General features: G+C 59.0%; 1 protein-coding gene across 1 annotated transcript; it reads right to left on the bottom strand.

Moving 5' to 3' along the window:
- Positions 1-3,252: 3,252 nt before the first annotated feature.
- Positions 3,253-8,200, bottom strand: PDX1 (pancreatic and duodenal homeobox 1). Its single transcript, XM_074982229.1, has 2 exons — positions 7,813-8,200; positions 3,253-3,669 (listed from the first exon to the last, which is right to left on the bottom strand). Exons 1-2 carry the CDS (start codon positions 8,198-8,200, stop codon positions 3,263-3,265), a joined length of 795 nt encoding a protein of 264 aa, XP_074838330.1. The 3' UTR covers positions 3,253-3,262.
- Between the last annotated feature and the right edge of the window lie 10,989 nt (positions 8,201-19,189).

Here is a 19,189-nt window from a genome sequence, read left to right as displayed (position 1 = left end):
ACACACACACACACAGAGCGATCCTTTGCGCTGCTTACACACACACACACGCACACGCACACAGAGCGATCCTTTGCGCTGCTTACACACACACACACGCACACGCACACAGAGCGATCCTTTGCGCTGCTTACACACACACACACACACAGAGCGATCCTTTGCGCTGCTTACACACACACACACGCACACAGAGCGATCCTTTGCGCTCAGTGAAGTCAGCGCAATCTAAAGGTTCACGCAGACACGACTCGTTTCTCCTGTTCCCGCGGCCGTTTGCCGAAGGACAAGGACCAGACCGTCCATCGCAGTTCGTGCAGCGGCCGAGGAGCGCACAGAAAGTCCGCGCGTTCCCAGTAGCCCCGGGCTGCCATTTGCTCGCATGGGTTGGCCCGTGGTGTCGAAGGGAGGAGTAACACAAACCAACCCGGCCTCCTGCGAAGGACGCCGCAAGGTGGAAAGGTGAGAAGTCGGCAGCCACCCGCCTGAAGGGGACGGGCCTAAATTAACTAACGCAGAGGGTCGCCGGCGGCAGTTCCCAGCGCTCAGGTCGCGTTCGGCCCCCGCTCCTCAGCTGGGGGGACCCTCAGGGGTACGCAAGAGAAATCGCGGGTCACTTCATTTCTCTTGGGAAAAAGGCGCTTTACCAGCCCGGCGCGAGCAAGGCTGCGGGGGGATTTACTCGCTCTTACCGCGGACCGCACAGAAAGCACTCGCGGGGTCAGGAGAGGTGACACTTTCACGCCAGTGACTCCTTCGAGCTGCGCTACAGGCCACGCACCCCGAGCTGGGCGGCCGATATTTCTGGTCCCGTGGATTTCTTTTCCGATGGCGAGGTGCAGTGAGCAGCGCCAGGGGGGCGGGAGCCCTGGTCGTCTGTATTCTGCCGAAACAAAAAAGCAGTCCCGTAGCACTTGAGAGACTAACCACCTCGCCCTTTACTCTGTCCTCTGCAAAGCGCTGCTGCGCTGCTTCGTAGTTACCGTCAGGTACAAGGAGAAACTGCCCCGTAGTAGGGGGCTGACGTACTCCGTCTGTGGGTCTGGTTTTGGGAGTAGTTATAAGCGGGGACACTGGGGTTAGCCCAGGCACATCAGACCCCGGGAAGGCGCACAGCTTTCTGCAAAGGCTGGAAGACTCCGCTCTGTACCGTCCGCCCGACGTTTTGTACAGAGCTGGGAAAAAGCACCCCAACAATGCCTTGAGCGAAAGTACAGCTGCTGAGGAGGGCCGTGGGGTGGCCTTTACTGCAGCTCCGGGCGCCCCGCTGCGCAACTGCTGGAGTAAACGCACACAGGCCGAGCTTTATTGTACTCAAGTAGCCAGAAGTGAAAGTAGCTGCACTTTTATTCAAGTAACTTTTAGGGGTGTTTTTCCACTTCCGATTTTTTGTTCCTCAGATAGTTGCTCAGGAAATCTCAATCTCTCTCTCTCACACACACTCTCACCCATACACTTGCTTTCTCTTTCCCACACACACTCACACATACACACTCACACATACACACTCTCTCTCTCTCTCACACACACACTCTCACACACTCACACACTCGCTCTCTCACACACACACACACTCACACACACACACACACACACACAGAGCGTTCTGCGGGGCCTTGGGGCAGTTGGCTGCGATGCTTTTAAACGCCCCCGGCCTCCCGAACGAAGAAGGAGCAGAACCAACCCCCCGGCGCCCCAGCAGAGGCAGCGCCAGCAGAGCGCCTGGAGGAGCCTGATGGCGCGGCGTGCCCGGCTCTGCGGAGGGCTCTGTAAAGCCAATTGCCGGGCACCGGGACCGCAAAGATCGCCGCTAGCTCTGCCGCCCTGCGGCCAGCGCTCCGCCCGCGCGAGGAGGGGGGTCACTGCGCGGTCCTTGCTGGCCGGAGCGCGGCTCGGGGCGCCGGGTGCCCTTTACGCGCGTGTATGATGAACCGCAGCATCTCCCCGGGCCAGCGCCGTAGCCGCACGGGCAAGCGAGGCGGCGCGCCTGGGAACCCGGCTGGGTCCGGGCAGGGGGGCGTCTCCCGCGGCCCGGCGTGGCTCAGAGGCGTTGGGCCCGGGGCGCGCGGTGGGGGCGAAGCGTGGGAAGGGGGCGCAGCGGGTGGGCTGCGGGTCTCCGACTCCGCCAACCCACCGACAGCGCCGCGCTCTGCCCTCGGGGCTGGGTCGGTGGCTCGGGTCTGGATGCCGCGGGCTGTAAGTTCCAAGGCCGGGTCGCCCTACGCGTGCCCAAGGGGGGTCGGGTTGTTTCATGGGCGCATAAGGGAAAGTGCCGAACGTCTGGATTACGGGGGGGGGGGGCTGCTAACTGCAGGGAGGGAAAAGGGGGCCCCACGCAAACGGCGCGCTCCCCCTGCCATGGGGGCTTTCCATGGGGTGCGCGCTCCCGCAGCTCTTCGCCTCCTGCAAATCCCGCCTCAGTCACACCGACTGGGCAGTCGCCAAAGCCCCCTCTCCGCTCCAGCCTCGGGTTTGTCCCTAGGCTCACGGGCCCGGCGGTGCGCCGCGCCGCGGTACATGGAGGCGCAGGGATACCACGCGCGCTCAGCACACGCGTGGGCCGGCTCCAGAACACCAGTAATTGATCCTTTGAGATATTAACCCCGGATCTTGCGGGAAACCCCCCGCACCCCCCCCCCCCGCAGCCCGGTGTGCGGGGTCGTTCTCAGCCGGCGGAAAACCCGAGTGTTACCTGTGAACCCACGTTAGTCCCGCAGCTGTGGGGCCGGCGTGCGGGAGGGGCAACACCCCCGCCCCCCAGCAACGCCACATCCAGTCAGCGGGAGCTCGGGTCTGGCCCCCTAATATTGTCACATGAATCCGCTTCCCCCAGACTGAGCGGGGACTGGGGCGCCCGCCGGCCGGCCGGCCGCACTGCCTCGGTATGCGCGGGAGGATGGGGGCGGAAAACTGCGCCTAGGTCCCGAGTCTCCCGCCGGCCGCTCTGCAGTGCCCCCTCACCGGCCAGCGGGCCTGCAGCAAGAAGAGCTGCTGGGGGCTGACCCCCAGAGACCCCCCGCCCCAGAACAGGACGCGCTCCTGGTTCAAGGCAGGCTCTGGGGACGCCCCCCCCCAGAGCGCGGCCATGCGCGCCGCCCCAGCCCCACGAACACACCGAGCCGAGCTCTGCTGCAGCCAAGCGCCTTTAATGTCGCCACGCGGCCCCCGGTGCAACTAGAAAGCCCGGGGCGCCCGGGAGCGCTCGCCCCCCAGTTCCCCGCGTTACCTCTCAGCCCTCCCCGCGGCGCCTGCTAAGGTCCTTTCACCGCGCGTCCTCCTGCCTGCGCGGGGCGGTGCCGGAGGGCAGGGGGGAGGCGGCCAGGCTGGGGGGCAGCAGCTGCCTGGACGCCCCGTGGCATTGCTGGGGCTCCTCTTTCTCCGGCAGCTGCCCGGAGGACACCACACAGTCTTGCTCGGGGTCATTGCTGCCTCCGCCGGCCCCCGCTCCCCTCTTTTTATCCTCCTCCTTCTTCCACTTCATCCGCCGGTTCTGGAACCAGATCTTTATGTGTCTCTCGGTCAAGTTCAGCAGGACGGCCAGCTCCACGCGCCGCGGCCGGGAGATGTACTTGTTGAACAGGAACTCCTTCTCCAGCTCCAGGAGCTGCGCCCGGGTGTAAGCCGTCCTCGTCCGCTTGCTCTCCTCGGGCTCCACCACGTAGGAGCCCCCTAAAAAGAAGCGAGAGTTAAAAAGGTACCCGGGGGGGAGGCTCCGCGCTGCAAAGGCGTTAGCGCGGTGTTTTTGTGGGTAACACAAGTGTGTGTGTGTGTGTGTGTGTGTGTGTGTCAGTGTCATTTCCGCTTCTAGGATCCGGGACTTTGGAGATCCAGACACCGAACCCAGCGGCCCGTGCGCCCACGGAGCGCTGAGAACAGACGGAGCCCCCCGCCCAATACAAAGCGCTGCCCGGCTCCCCCAGGGGAGCTCGGCCCGGCCCAAGCGACTGCCAGCGGGGCGGCCGGCGGGTAACATTTGAGGGAGGAAGCGAAGGAGGGAGGCAGGCAGCGGCTTTGCAAACACCAGCCCGGAACGCAAACGCTGGGCTGGAGCGGCTCCGCGCGCGCCCTGAAAATCCCTTTTCCTACCCAAACGCGCGGCGCACCCGGAGCACCACCCGCGCTCCCCCGCGCCTGCTTCGGGTGCCAGCGCCCCAGAAATGCCAGGGCCCCGGGGGAAACATCAGCAGCCGCCGCTGTTCTGGCGGAGGGCTCCGGGCAGGGGGCGGTTTCTAAACCGCACTCGTAACGATCGGAGCTGCCCCCGAGTCACACAACCCCCGTGGCCAGCCGGACCCCGCGGCCTGGCATTCGGGTGCAGAAGTGTCCAGCCTTTTCCAGTCCAGGGGCTTCTCCTTACCTCCTGGAGACACCCCCCGTCTCCCCGCCGCAGCCCAGGGCCCCTGTGTCTTTGGGGTGCACTGGACTGCCTAAAAATCTAGCTGATTTCACTTAACCCTTCCCCGCTTCCCTCTGGGCTTGGCAAAGGGACCGGCGCTCCCGGAAAGAAAAGCGGTGCCGGCTGGGTCCACGGTGAGCCCCACACCAGCCTCAATCCCGGGCGCTTTAGGCAGGCAACACACGACCCACCGGCTGGCGCTGGAGGGGAAGAGTGGGTGTTATGTCCCCGCAGACTGTGTCCCCGGGGATCTGCTCAGAGGCCCGTTAAAACCCACAACCAACCCAAAAGGAAGGGGCAAGGCCCTCCGAGAGCCAGCCCAGGCCCGGGCCTGCGGCCGAGCGCCCTGCCGGATCGGGCCCCATTGCAACGAACCGCGCGGTGGGCTTCCTAGCCTGGCCCCCGCGGGAGTTACCCCGTGCGCCCCTACCGTGTACACAGCCCCGCGGCCAATTCGGGGACAGGCCCCCGGGGCCCAGCACCTCTGCCTGTCTCGGGCCTTTCGCTGCTCGCGGAGAGGCCTGTGCGTGCGGGCCGCTAGGGAGAGCGAGCCACAGACGGGTCGCAATGCTACTTAATCCACCTGCGCTGTGCAGGCCTGTCCGTCCCGCGCGGAAAGGGGCAGCTGCTGCCTACACGGGGGCGATCGTTTCCCCTGCTTGCGGCCCTCTGGAGGGGCCCGCGGGGCCCGCGGAGGAACCGAGCTGGCCTCTTTAGCTCTCCCGCTTCAAGGGCCGTTTTCAACGCCAGCGCTGGTTTGCTCGGCCCCAGCTCACCAAAAGCCAGTGCGCGCAGGAGAGAAAGGAACCCGGCCGGGCCGAGCCGGGCATCCGCCGGCCTTTTGCCGAGGCCTCACAACCCCGGGCCGAAGCCAAACAAGGCGAGGTCTGGCCGCTGGCGGCCACCAAGGCACTGGTGCGCGTTCCCTGCCGCAGGGGGGCGCAAGGGGCGGCGGCCCCCTGGCAGGGGGGTGAGATCTGCTAAGCGGGCGCGGGCTCGGGCGCAGGCTCAGGCAGCCCCTGGCAAACGCTGAAGTGCTGCTGGGTGTCGGCCTGGGGGGTCACCTCCACACGCCGATTCAGGAGGCGGGCATAGGCTACAGACCCCTTTGCGGGGCAGCTGGGGGAAGCGCTGGTTTCCCCCCAGGAACACAACCGGCCTCTGCCCGGGTTTGGGGTGCTAATGGCTGGGAGGAAAAATGGGGCCCAGCCGAAGCCCCTGGCTCACGGCAGCCCTGGGCGCTGGCCTGGCTGGCAGGCCCGCGCGGTAACCGGGAGCGTTTTGGGGGCTCCCTGCGCACGCAGGCCGCGCTCCCGGCGCTAATCCAAGCGGCCCTTTGCACTGGAGCCGGGTGGGCCGGGCCTTTCTCTGGCCTCGGCGCGCTTGAGTGCGAAACCTGCGCCGAGGAACCGGGAGCCTCCCGCAGGTGCCGCAGGCCGGAGCCAATGGCTCACCCCGGCTGTTCGCCGCTGAACTCCCTCACCTCCTCCCGTGCCCGGGCTCCCCCGCAGCGCTTTTCGGGGCCCGAGCGCACGGCTGCCGCAGCTCCCCCGCCCTGGCACTGGGGAAGGGGGTTCATCGCCTAGGCAGGATTTCCCTCCTCGGCTGGCAGATCCCAGGGCACCCGAGCTCGGGCCCTGGCCTGCAGAGGGAGAAAGCGCTCGCGGGTACTTATAGGCCAGCCCTGTGTGAGCCCCACTAGCCCAGGCGCGGCACGGATGCGCGGCTGCCCCCCGGGTCCTGGCATTGCCGAGACTGTGGGGCCGGGTCCTTGGCGCTACCACGGCCCACAAGTGGCTACGCGGATTAATATAAACTAACGCCATTCAAGAAAGCTGCGGCGGCGAAGCGCGGGGTGTGTGTGTGTGTGTGTGTGTGTGTGTGTGTGTGTGTGTGTGTGTGTGTGTGTGTGTGTGTGTGTGTGTGTGTGTGTGTGTGTGTGTGTGTGTGTGTGTGTGTGTGTGTGTCCGCTCCCTCGCTGCTGCACACCCAGGCTCTGAAGCCAGCTGCCAGGTAAGGAGCTGGGCAGAGTCACTGACAAGGTCAGGCTGGGAGCCTCGGGCCGGGGCTGGAGTCGGGGTTTCTTTCTGGGGCCGAGGCGCCCCCGCAATGGCCTTTCTTTTACCTCCCCCCCGTTACAAACTCCTCAGGCACAGACCTAGGAGAGGAGGGCGCAATAGCCGGGGAACGAGGTGACCTTGAGAGCAGGACGCGCCCTGCCTTCTTTGCGCCCCGGCCGCGGCAGAGAGGCGAAGGGGATTCTCTCCCGCAGCGCCAGGGGCAGCTCCCCTTCCTTTCCGCATTTCCCTGCCTTGCCAACGGTGCCCCCGCAGCCCCGGCGGCCGTGTTTGCAGAGCAGGCGTGACGGAGCGCCCGGCGCGCAGGTCGAGATAACATTGTGCGGCGAGCCCCGGCAGTGTTGCTGCTGCGGCGGAACTCTCCGGCCCGACTGAGTTTCTTCCTCCGGCTGGCGGGCGGGGGCTGCGCTGGACGGTGCCAGGGCTTTGCAGACAGCCGCTTGGGTGGCACCTGCGCCGCCCGCTGCGCAATCGGCGAGGAAGGCCCTGACCCTGCCAGAAGCCCCGGGCCTTTCCGCGGGCCGCTGCCCTTTGCCCGCCCTCAGCCCCGCGCTGGGAGCTGTGGCCGAGCTGCCGGGGGCGGATCAGACCCCGCAGGGAGAGGTGAGGCTCCCGGGCAACCCCCCCTCCCCAGTTCCACCTCCCCGGGGGGCGCTCGCGTGTTCTCCGCGTGGCTCCCCGCTTTGCCCGCCCCGCCGACGGCAAAGGGAGCCGGGGCTGCCCCGGGGCCGGGGCCCAGCAGACGGACTATCCCCCGGGGAGCGCGTGGCACGCAGGCTGCGAACCCCCGGTCGGGTGGGTGGGCGCAGGGGCGCCCTGAGCCGAGCTTAGCGGTGCTTCAGTGCCGGGGAGCTGGTTCACCAAGCGGATCCGCAGCAGCCCGAGGTGCAGGTTTCCTGGCCGAGCTTTTCGCACCCGTCCATTGGCAAGGCGGGGGCGCCCTGAACGGGGCGATCGCGGGGGTGGGGGCGGACCCGGGACTCGCACCGATCGGGCCCGGGCGTTACCAGAGCGGAGACCAGGGGAGGCACCCGCCGGCCTTGGCTCGCAGCACGTGGAAATGCAGCCGGGTGTCCAAGCGCAGCTGCGGCTGGTGCCCAGCCCCGGGCTTTGGAGGAAGTGGCCGAGAAGAAACGCGAGCCGGGAGACACCCTGCGAGCCCGGCTCCCTTCCTAGCTAGCGGGGGCAGGGAGCTGCCCCAGCCGCTCTCTGGCCGTAGTGGGGGGGGGGGGGGCGCCCCAAACGCAGCATAACCCGAAGGGAAGGGCTGGTGCGGAGCGGGCTCTGGGCACAGCCCGCGCCAGGAGAGGTCGCAGCGGCGGAAGGCGAGTATCTTACCGGCCCATTGTCCCTTCCAGGCGTGCGATTTGGTGGATTTCATCCAGGGGAAGGGCAGCGGGCCCCTGGGCTCCTGCAAGCCCCCCGCCTCAGCCCCGTCCGCGAAGGGGATGGCTTCCTGGGGGGGCGGGAGCGGCGGCTGGTGGTGGTGGTGCAGGTGGGAGACTCCTGGCTCCTCCGATATGGGGGGCACCTCGTAGGGGGAAATGTCTGGCGGGCTGCCTTGGTCCAGCGCCCCCAAGACCCCGGGGAAAGGGACCTGCTGCTGCCTGCCCAGGTAGAGGCAGGCGGGGGGGCTCTGGCTGTAATCCGGGGCCGGGGCTCGCTGAAAGGCGCACGCGTCCTTGTAGAGCTGCGTCGCGGCGTAATACTGCTCCTCCGTGGCCATGGCTAGCAGGGCGCAGGGCTAGCGCACCATGGGGCTCCGCTCCGCGCAGCTGGGCCGGCTGCTTTGACAGGTCCGCTTCACCTGCGGGCGCTGCGGCTGGAGCAGAGCAGGGCCCGGCTGAGGGCTGCCTCCCCATAGGCTCCCCTGCCCCCCACGTGAGCCTGCCCCTGCTCCCCCCGGGCCGGACCTGGGCGGGGCGCGGCGCTGCGCTTCCCGGGGAAGTCTAAGGGCGTCTTTCCCTTTCCTCGGGGGGCCGGGGAGGCTCCGCTCGGCCGCAGCATCTTCCTGCCGGGCCGGGCCGGGCCGGGCGTGGGAACGGAGCGCACTGCGGGGGGTTGGGGTTAGGGGGCTCCGGGGGGTGCCGCGAGGCAGGCGGACGGGGTGTGCGGACAGCCCGAAGCTGGGCCGAGGGGCAGCGACGTCGGGACCGGCACGTTCACCGCAGCGTGGCTGGGCTGGCTCGCCGCCTGGGGCTCGCCTCCCCTGGGGCGCCCGAGCAGTCCGGGTGAGGTGGGGCGCTCGCTGCTTTCCTGCCCCCAGGGGGGCTCCAGTCCGAGCTCTGCCTTGGGGGGCTCCGCCCGCGCCCCACCTCTAGCGCTGCCTGGGCTCAGAGCCCTCCCTCCACCGTCCAGGTGTGGCAGAAACACCCCCGGCCGGAGCTGCCCTCAACCAGCCTGTCGGCGGGGCGGTGCGTGGCTCTCAGAGCCGAGTGCAGCTGTGTCCGGGCCCTGCTCGCTGCTTAGTGTCCGGCGCTGGGATTCACAACCGCTTGGCAGAGGGGGGGACCCTAATGACCTGGGGTTAGGCCGGGGCGCTCTGCCGGTGGCGCAGGGGCGCCTGGGCGCGTGTAGCCCTATGCGGAGGCGGGCGGTGTGGGGGAGAGACGTGTGTGTGTGTGTGTGTGTGTGTGTGTGTGCGGGCGCGCACCCAGGAGCGTGCGCACCTGTGCCTCCCTCCGGGAAAAAGGCCACCTGTGCCTCCTCCGGAATCTCCCCCTTCCCGCAGGGCGCGGGGGGCTATTCCCCGGGCGGACCCCACTGCTCTCCGCCCAGCCGCCAGAAGCGACTTCTCGGCGGCTTGGCGGAGGCGTGTTGACCCTTGGAGATAATGCGCTCCAAGCTGGTGCCGGTTGACTTGGCGACGAGGCTATGAGGAGGCGGGAGCTGCCCGAGAGGACAAAGATCATTTCCCGAGCTGCCGGGCGCCCTGCGCCCTCTCCGGCGCGCGCTGGCTCTGCGCTTCTCTCCGGCTGCTCTTCCGCCCCGCGCTCTCCGCTCCCCCGTCCCGTGGGTCGGGTCTAGCACCCAGTAAAGGGGTGCGGGGGGGGTCACAGGGGGCGCGCACCTGCCCCTCTCCCAGGGCGGACGGGCCGCAGCCCAGGGCACTGCTACGGGGAGACACACGCAGCTCCGCAGACTGCCTTTGGGGCGCAGCGCGCAGGGAGCGCGCCTGGCTGGGGCGGGTTAGCCGCTCTGCCCCTGGCAGGTGACTGAAGCCAATGCCACTGAGCCGGAAAGGTCTGAGCATATGGCCTGCCAGTCCATTACGTCTGAAACCCCTTTCCGCTAGGAGTCCATTCGCCCCCCCGCGCCCCGCTCAAAAAGCACCCTGAGCGTTTGATTCAATAGCGAGCCATTAAGCGATTGCTCTCCCGAGCCATTTAACAGCGGCTCTGATGGATAAATAAACAAAAAAGGCTGTAAACCAATTAGAGCCACAAAGTGTTCTATTAGCAGGAATTACTCAGAGCCGCGGCTGCTCCGCGCCCCCAGCCCACGCCTGCTCGACCCCCAAAGTCCGGGCGCTCTCCAAGAGGGGGGTGCACCAACAGGCTCCGGACTTGCCATCTGCCGCCCCGCCTGGGGTTGCCAAAGCGTCTGGGGTGCGTCTCTGCCTTGGCGGGTTAGAGCAGAGGAGGATTGGCGGGTGGGAAAAGCCGCTATTTCCAATTCCCTACACTTCGCAGGGCCCCAAGAGGCTATTTCGAAAGAAGCTATTTCGGAAGAGCTCTTCCGGACTGCGTTATTTCGGAATGAAACCGATCCAGGTGGGTGACCCTTTAGGGAAGGCGAATCCCTCTGGTGAAGGTTTGGGCTGCCCGTCACCCGCAGCACAGAGCCCCGGTGGCTTTGGACGTGCGCTTCAGCTGGAGACCCACTTGAGCAGGCAAGCCCCTGGCTGAGCTCTGGGGCGTCCCTCTGGGTTTTCAGCGACCCCCCCGCCCCAGTGACACCCGGGCCAGGCCAGACCGGTGCATTGCCCCCAAACAGGCGCTTCAGGTGGCTTCTTGCACGTTAGCACCACCTGGGTCACACCCTGCCTCCGCTGCCCACCAGGGAGGTTCACCCTGGGTTGCAGAGGATGGGCCCTCGAGCGAGTCACTGCTAAACACTCCCAGCACCAGTCTGCTCTGCGGGGCTCCGCACGGGCGCCCATCACCGTGGCCGCGGCGCGGCCCCTCCACTTCTGCCCCTGCAAACCAAGCCCCCGCTCAGGTCCGCTTTCCCGGGGGTGTGCGGGGCCAGGCGCCCACCCCCGGGGCTGGCACACAACGGAGGAGGCTGGAGAACCCCGGCAGGGCAATAAAAAGCAGAGCAAATGGAGTCAGCTGCAGGCAGTGCCATTAGCGGGTGTCTTAATGCAGCCCTCGGCCACGAGCGGGGCTCCGCAGAGCAAACAATCCCCCGCCAAGGTACCCGGATTTCCTGTGCTTTCCAGCTAATTCGCCTCCCTCCTGAGCAGCTGGGAGCGGGATGCTGCCCCAGTGCCAGGGCGGGAGAAAGCCCCAGCTCGGGTTCCGGCCGCCGCCTGCCGGCCCCGGCTGCCCAGCAGCGACAAAGCTCGGGCCCGGCTTAGCTCTGCCGAGTCCCACAAGGGAGGGAGCCGGGCCGCGCGCGCAGGAGGGCTGCAGCGGCCGGGCGCCTCCCGGGGAACCAGCGGGGAGACTCGGCCAAGCCGCGGCGCGGGCTCGAATCGCGGCCGAGAGGGGCGCACCACCGCTGGGGCCGCGGCCGCCTCTCGCCCTCGTTGGAGCGGTCCGGCGGGGGGCTGAGCGCCCTGCGCCAGGCAGACCTCTTGCAATCGGTGCGCAGCCTCGACGGTGCGGCCGAGCTGAGCCAAGGGCAGGGCGAGCTGCTCCCAGCCCCCCGAGCTCTGGGGCCCCGGGGCGCATTGAATGCTGCGCGAGCCCGAATGCAGCAGCGGAGAGATGCCGAGGGCCAGGCCGAGGAAGCTGAAGCCAGGAACAAAATCAAACAACAGCTAAGGCTGAGGGGCGCCTCAGAGAGGAGAACCGCTGGAGCGGATCGCTGGGGAATAGGCAACCTCTGCCCGGCCTGCAGGTTTGCGCACGAGTTCCCCCACGGCAGGGACTTTTCTGGCTTTCCTTTCAGCAGAACCCACACACACGCCTGCGTCTGTCTTGCGCCCGCGTCAAACACTCGCCCGGTCTGCCAGAAGAGGCTATGGACACCCGCCTCTGGAAGTCAGAGTATACCGCTGCCTCCTGCGCCGAGACGCCAAACGGAGTCCGAGCTCAGACTGCCGGGAACCTCCAGCTCCAGATTCTCTACCACGGTGCCTCTTGGAGAGGTCATCTCTTTCCTGAACCCCTGCCCACGAGGAATTGGTTGTGAGGACCTCCCAGTAAGAGAGTGTTTCCTATTCCCAGACCTAACCAGAACCAGCCCCCCCGTACATGAAAATACAATCGAGGGTAAGAGGTCCCATCGGTATCTTGGAGATAAAAACATTAAGCACTTACAGAATTGGCTTAAAACCAAGCCGAGCGCACCCCGAATTCACAATGCTCGTATCCGTGAAATAATATGACATCATGAAAAACCAACGTGATTATCATGAAGGCGTTTTTGTGGTTCCCACGTGGGCTCAAACTGGAGGTTTTGCCCCGTGAAATGCACCTCTGACTCCCCGCCTCCCTAGTGTCATTAACCAGGCGGAATTCAGGGTGATTTTAAAATGATAGATGTTCTTTGCGTCGCAAGTTTTGATTTTTTAAAAATTAGCCTTAATGTAAAGGTCCTTTTGCAATTCAAGCCACATGCGCGGGGTTGGGGTTATAAAGCTAGAGCCCTATCACAGCGGCGGGATCTGTGAGTTTCAAAACGAATGAACGTCTAACTAAATCCGAAGGTGTATAAGCACCAAATCCTGCTGAAATTGGAAAACACCACCCTGGATGTCTATATGTGGAGTTAGGACCGAAGTGTGAGGTGACGATCTTTGAAAATCTTTTCTCCCCAGTAACTTTCTAAAACCGATTAGTTCCAGCTATCGAGAAACTGATTCACTGAAATGTAAACTGTTCTGAGCACAATTACATTTTATGTATAGCAAATGCAACAAAAGCAATTTTCATATTTCAGTGGACATATAATTATTATAATTAATTAATTAATTAATTAATTAATAAGTGATAGAGTAATGACAAATTAATACTTAATACTACTTATAATAATAATAATAATTTCCTCTCTCTTATGACTCTCTCTTATTTCCTCTCTCTTATGACTACCATCATATAGATGCAAAGTGGCAGGACTGGAGTTTTGCTGATGTCTTTTGCTGTGACTGGGTTGTTTTCTGTGCGTTAATAATCGTAGGGCTCAGTGACCTTCCCTTAAATATCTGTGCGAGTTTTGGTGAGAAAAACCCTCAAGATTAGCCGAACAGCTTACAACTCACCCCCCTCGCCTCGCCCATTTCTGTCCAGATCAATGCAGGGAAAGTTGTCGAGAGGCAAAGCCCAAGGAGTGCGCGGAGGCGAGGAAGGGTGGGAAATGGAGCTTTTCCAGGAATTGATTTTTAAAACCCCCACGCTGCTCTATCTAGAAGAAATGTCACCTCTCACAAAGCTGGTTAATTATCAATAAGCATGTGAAAACAAAGCTCTCTTCCCCTCCCAGAGCTGTGATAAAAAACCAGGGAGCACGAAGCTCTGCAGCTGCCTTAATCAGTAAACTCTTTCACAGCCGGTATTCTGCCATCCAGAGCCCTCCAATAACCGGCATTTGAACCCTAAGTGCATTTTAGTTACGTTTCCCATAAGTGCAGCATAGTGAAAGTAACGACAAATAAATGCAGCAAGTGCAGTACGGCTGCGGTTACACTAGCGAGTTTTGCCAACGAAAACCCAGGCGTGATGACAGAACTAGCAGAGCGGCCACACCCAAATGGGATCTGTCCACAGTGACGGGGCAAAACCCCACACGTTTGCCGACAACCTTCTGCTTCTCCCAGACGAGGGAAAGCGCCTGTTGTCGACAGGTTCCGCCCTGTGCTGTGTGGTTGCTTTGGGGGGGGTGGGGGGGTTCCTCTCGACAGACAGGTCATCCAGGAAAACCGGCAGCCCTGTCTGCTGTGCTTCCGGGTGCCTGTTTTGTCGAGAGAGTGGCCGGGCGGTCTGGCAGCTCTGTCGACAGAACAGAGCACTCTTCTGAATGGTTTTTGTGCATGACCGCACTCTGGCGACAGAAATTGTGTTGGGGAATCGCTTCCGACACAGAGCGCTGTAGTGTAACCACAGCCTGTAAGTTTAGCATGCACAGGACTGTCGTTGGTAAATAAAGTACTCTGCACACACTTTTCTTTGTTTGTTACTATCTAATCTTGTTTCCCTTTTGTGTTATGTGTTGCTAGGTATATCCGTCTATTATCCAGAATATATGAATATCTGGCAACCTCCCAGTCGCAGGGCTGCTAAGCATGAAAGTTTACTGCATTGGATCATCCATATTAGAAGAAGGGTTTTCTGGTCTCCATCAGCCCCCTATATACATGCCACTGGCTTTTGCTTTCATTTGATCTTCCAGGTAGAAGTAGGTATAGGCTCAGCCCCTGAGCTGTGTTTCATGCAGTTTGCATGTGCAAATTGTGGTTCAGATGGGTGCTCAGCCAGGATCCTTACCAGGTGACCCAGAGACTGGGGCAGCAGCTTCCCCATTTCTTCTGCCCTGAGCATATCTCAAGACTGGATAGAATTTGGCTCATTGTTTCTATTTTTGTGTTCTCTCCCGCTTCGTCCTTCCTGTCTCTCAGGCTGCTCTCATTATTTACCCCTCTTAGGTGGCGGTAAGTATATTGAGACATGCCAGGGAAATAAACTCATGCTGCATTGTAAGCAGAGCTGAGTGGATCTCACAATAGAGGTCTGTGAATTTTTACTGACTTGTAAAACAATTTCACCTTGCTGGGTTCACCTCTCTGCTTATGTTCGGTTCCCGCACACATCCTATTGAATGAAACACCTTGCAAAAATGTGAATGAAGAATGCAGATTTTAAAGGAAGTCTGTACATTGGGAACACTATTTTCACCCCATCCTGTCTGCGGCATTTAAAGTTTAACCTCTTTGGAGGTGCCTGTCTCTTTGAATGCCTTTTTACACTCCTGAACATAATGGGGCCTGCTCTTGGGCAAGTTCTTTAGGCACAGCTGTAATATAGTTAACTTGGTAACATCCTCTATATTGCCTAGGTTCCCTGACACTTCCCACTATAAGATCCTATTTTCAATTGCTTTTAACTTTGTTAAAATGAATAGCTTAGTGCAGGGAGGGGTACCTTGGTTGTTTGAACATTGGGCACCTGAGCCCAGGGCTGTGAGCTCAGTCCCTGAGGGGGCCATCTGGGGCAAACAGCAGGGTTTTTTTTTTAAAGGGATGGTGCTTGGCCCCATCAAAAAGGCAGGGGACTGGACTCAGTGACCTCCTGAGGCCCCTTCCAGTTCTGTGAGATGCGTATCTCCATGCATCTGCCTGAACCTTTTGGAAAAGCTTCAGCCGAAAAGTTTTTGAGAACAAAGCTAAAAAAATTGTTGTGCCCATTTTTTTAGAAGTTCCTCCATGCCTGTCGGGCGGGAATTTGAAAGGTGGCAGGGTTCCGCCTGGGTGTCAGGAATGTGCCTTGTGATGCTTCGTGAAAAATGGTCCGAGTTTGTCCAAGCTACAAGCCTATGAAAAAAATCGCACTTTGCACATGCTCTGCAGAGTCTTGTTAGAGTTCAACAGCTAAACTCACCACAGTCCTCCCACAGGGAGCATTGCAGAGGCTGAGCTGGACTTTCCTGCGGTTGTGTCTGCAGGCCACTGTGCTGCCAGGCCCAGGAAAGCAGAGCAGGCAGACTGTCCATCCTGTGCTTGTAGGGCTTGTTTTCCTGGGACTCAGGCAGTGTGGGAGAAGACGACTGACCTGACTGCACCTGAGCCAGACTGGCGGGTGGGGGTGAAGGGAAGGGGAGTAGAGAGGCCTCATAAGTTTGTGGGGAATGGAGAAAACACTGAGATCAGCCGGCTGGCTGGCCTGAGACCGGAACGGGTAGGGCAAGGAGACTGGGGGTAGTAGCCAGGCCTCGGGGGTCAATTGGGACAAGGAGTACAAGTGGAAAAAACAGGGATTAGAAGCTGGAAGGGTTTGCAGGGAGAGAGATGGAGCAACGGGGTGTTCACTTTGAGTCAGGGTGGGACCGAAAGTTGTTGGGGCCGAGATGGACTAAGACAGGAGCTGCCAGATGGGTGGGACTCAGATTAGTGAGGCAAGGAAGCTGGGGCTGGGAGGAGGAGATAGGTGGGGAGTGATAGGAGGGGGAACAGGCAGAAGGAGGTGATGGTGGAAGCTGAGGGAACAGGGTCTGGGGTTACTACAGAGTGCTCCCCTTTAGAACTCAGTGCACACCCCAAGTTTCCTGAGTCTCACCGTCCCACTGCTGTCCACAAATATCTGTGAAAGCCAATGGCAAAGTGTGTGTCTCATCTTCTGTTAGTGGCTGGTCCACAGAGAGGACAAGCCCCTGCTACTGCTGTCAGTCCATTAGGTGAAGTGGCAGCAGACAGGACAGTGGGTCTAAAGTTCTCTGCGGAGGAGCCCTGTGGGCATATAGATGAATCCATATGACTGAATTTCTGAATCTTCCCCAGTTTTCTTTTCAACAACCTAGGACACTACAGACCCAAATAAGTTAAAAGACCTTTATTAAAGTTGAAAACCCAAGGGAGGGATAGCTCCATGGTCTGAGTGTTGGCTTGCTAAACCCAGGCTTGTGAGCTCAATCTTTGAGGAGGCCATTTAGGGATCAGGGGCAAATAGATGTTGGGGACCAAGATGTGCTTGGCCTTGCTAAGAGGGCAGGGGACTGGACTTGAGGACTTCCCAAGGCCCCTTCCATTTCTATGAGATGTGCATCTCCATATATACTTATTCTTAAGCTCCAAAAAGTTCAGAAACACCAGTGCTCAGTGTTCCTGTCTAGCTTTAACTCAGTCCCCACCCACTTATGCATTGTGGTACAGTGTTAATTACTTCCATGATCACAAATCATTTTTTCCCAATGGGACTCTGCCCTCACTTAATGCACGGGATGGAGAGTTACTGTCATGATGGCCATGAGAGAAAAGCCCATGAGACAATGAACAACACTGCTTTCAGAGCACGGCTTGAATGTGTTTCAGTGGTGGATTTCATTTGCTTAAATTTAGTTACATATTACATTGATAATACTGCAATGCAACTGCAGTGACTCCAGAGTCCCAACCTCAGGGCAGATTGTTAAGCCAGGGAATACACCACACATTGAGTGTGAATAAAACAAAGCAGCAGAAATATCGCACTTTAGAGACTAACAAAATGATTTATATGGTGATGAGCTTTCATGGGACAGACCCACTTCCTCATATCAATTTCATTTCCAATACAGACGGACATTTCTAAGGACAGAGGGCCAAAAAATTGCAATAAAAACTGACAAATCAAATAGGATGGAAGGAAGGGGGTGAGAGGTAGGGGGATGTTTATTGTCCTGTCTAATTATGAGCATCAAAGGAAGGGAGGCAGCCCTTGTAATGCGTGAAGTAGTTGATGTCTCTATTCATACCACATGTCAATGTTAGTCCAGTTTATTAGTCTTTAAGGTGCTACTTTTCTGCTGCTTTGTTTTGTTGGAGTACAGACTAGCACAGCTACCTCTCTGTCACTATTGATTGTGAATGTTATACTTAAAGAGTTCACAAATCACTATTCAGAACAAGCTCCTCAGGCACTATAACAGCCTAGCCATGCAGTCCCCAGTCCCCTGGGGTATTCTGATCTATCTGGCCACCCAGGGAAGCATAACTTTGTGCCAGATAGTCCCTGACACATGGAATCACAGGTTACCTTTGGTCCCAAAGGACCAGTCACTTGCTCCAAGTCAGTTGCACTTTAGGTCTCATGGCAAAGACAAAGCTTGAAGTCAATCCTGTGATTAACTGCATGAATAGTTATTAAATAGCAACGGGAAATTAGGGAGTTATTTACGTGGTTAAAGCAAGCATTATGGATACATAAATTAATAACAGTCATAGGTTTCAAAAGGTAATATAATTAGCAAGCTCTGTTTGGCCTTTAGGACTAACCCAGGCTAAGAGTCTGGGGCTCTCTTACTTACGCTTCCCTCTCCAAGGTGTAAGTAGCATACAATTAATCAGTCCCTTCCTTTAAAAGGTTTTAGTCCCAGTCTGCCATGTGCTCCGAGCTGCAGGCTCGTCTGAGGCCAGGAACATGCTTGTGTGGCTCATTTGAAAAGGCAGAAGCAAAGAATAACCAAAGCATTCTGTCCTCTTACTGATGGTACGCAGGGAGATTCCAGTTGCAACGTCCCACAATCGTTTATCTTGGTATCTCTGGACCTTCTGTGGGGTGGGGGTAACACCATCTTTTGAAGTTCAGCAGTTCATCTGAATTAGTGTTTCTCTCCTCTTTTAGGTGATTTAAAAGTCACAGAGGTCCCAGTACACCTGTTTAAACGTGGCGTAGACATGCTGTAGGTGAGATGAGTGCGTGCAGCAACCCATAAGTGTTTGATGAAGTTTAAACATCGAGCAGCTTCTTACAATTCAAATACCTATTTTAACCCTGCTAATGCATGGGTCCCAGCTGCGTGTCTGTCAGTGATTGGCTGAGCAAGGGGACCTTGAGATGAGTTGGCATCTGGTCTGCTGCCATCATAAACGCATATAATGATCTGAAGAAGTGGGTCTGCCCCACAAAAGCTCATCACCTACTACATTGTTTTATTAGTTTTGACAGTGCTACATGACTATTTTTTAAAGACGTGACCATCCCACGGTGCCGCTACCATGAATTAAAAATACAGTCACAGAACAAACCAAAACAGATCCAACATCCCCTCAACCTTATGAAAAACTGGAATGCCCCTGGCATACACACACTGGAGGTAGTTTATTAGCATGGCCAGCTGGTAGCTCTGCCATTCCCTTTAAACACATATGCCATTTTTACATGGTCTTGCATGTTCGTTTGACAGACGTTGCCTGTCTGAACCTTGAGAATGATCTTGTTTATCTACAGGCCATTCAATGGATCGAATGACAAGGACAAAAGAATCGATTGTGTATTCCCCTCAGACTGGCTAGAATGCTGAGAAATGTGGTTCCCTCAAAATTTTCAGTGAAACTCCATCCAGTAATCATTAACCAGCTCCAAGCTCTGGGAACTGACCAGAGACTCTGAACAAGGCAGTCGAACACCATTCAGTGCAATTCTACAGATTGATTAGCTCTGTTTAGCCCAGAAGAGTCAGGTGGGAAGAGGTCTTTCTGACTCGTTACAACGACCGATGTATTAACATTTTGGGCACACACTTCCCGCTCTGAGAAGGACCCTTCTTGCCTGCCCTGGGAGAGAATGGATAAGTGTTCTTTGGTGACAGTGCACATAAGACGTAATAAGGCCGTGCGTATAACACCCTGCATGTAAAGCCTTTTGGTATAAAACGGGTTGCCAGGAAAATATGGAACGACTGCAGAAATAAGACATTTCTGTCTAGTCAGCTTCAATTCTTTTGAATTTATAAATCTCATTGTCCTTATGTGTATCCACCTGACAAACAACATACCCGCTGGAAGATAAATAATATAGTGGAGCTAAGAATGAGATAAACGAGACTGGCAGGGGTCAGCTAGATAAGGAAAGCTGCT

The sequence above is a fragment of the Carettochelys insculpta genome, chromosome 1 (assembly GCF_033958435.1).
Source record: "Carettochelys insculpta isolate YL-2023 chromosome 1, ASM3395843v1, whole genome shotgun sequence".
Classification (NCBI taxonomy): domain Eukaryota; kingdom Metazoa; phylum Chordata; order Testudines; family Carettochelyidae; genus Carettochelys; species Carettochelys insculpta.
Note: the sequence above shows the minus strand (reverse complement) of the source record. Positions and strands in the feature narration are given on the sequence as shown.

Excerpts from the sequence above, each read along its gene's own strand:
- PDX1 (XM_074982229.1), bottom strand. The coding sequence starts at position 8,200 with ATGGCCACGGAGGAGCAGTATTACGCCGCGACGCAGCTCTACAAGGAC. Across the intron at positions 3,670-7,812 it reads CTGGAAGGGACAATGGGCCG|GGGGCTCCTACGTGGTGGAG; the intron begins GTAAGATACTCG and ends GCTTCTTTTTAG.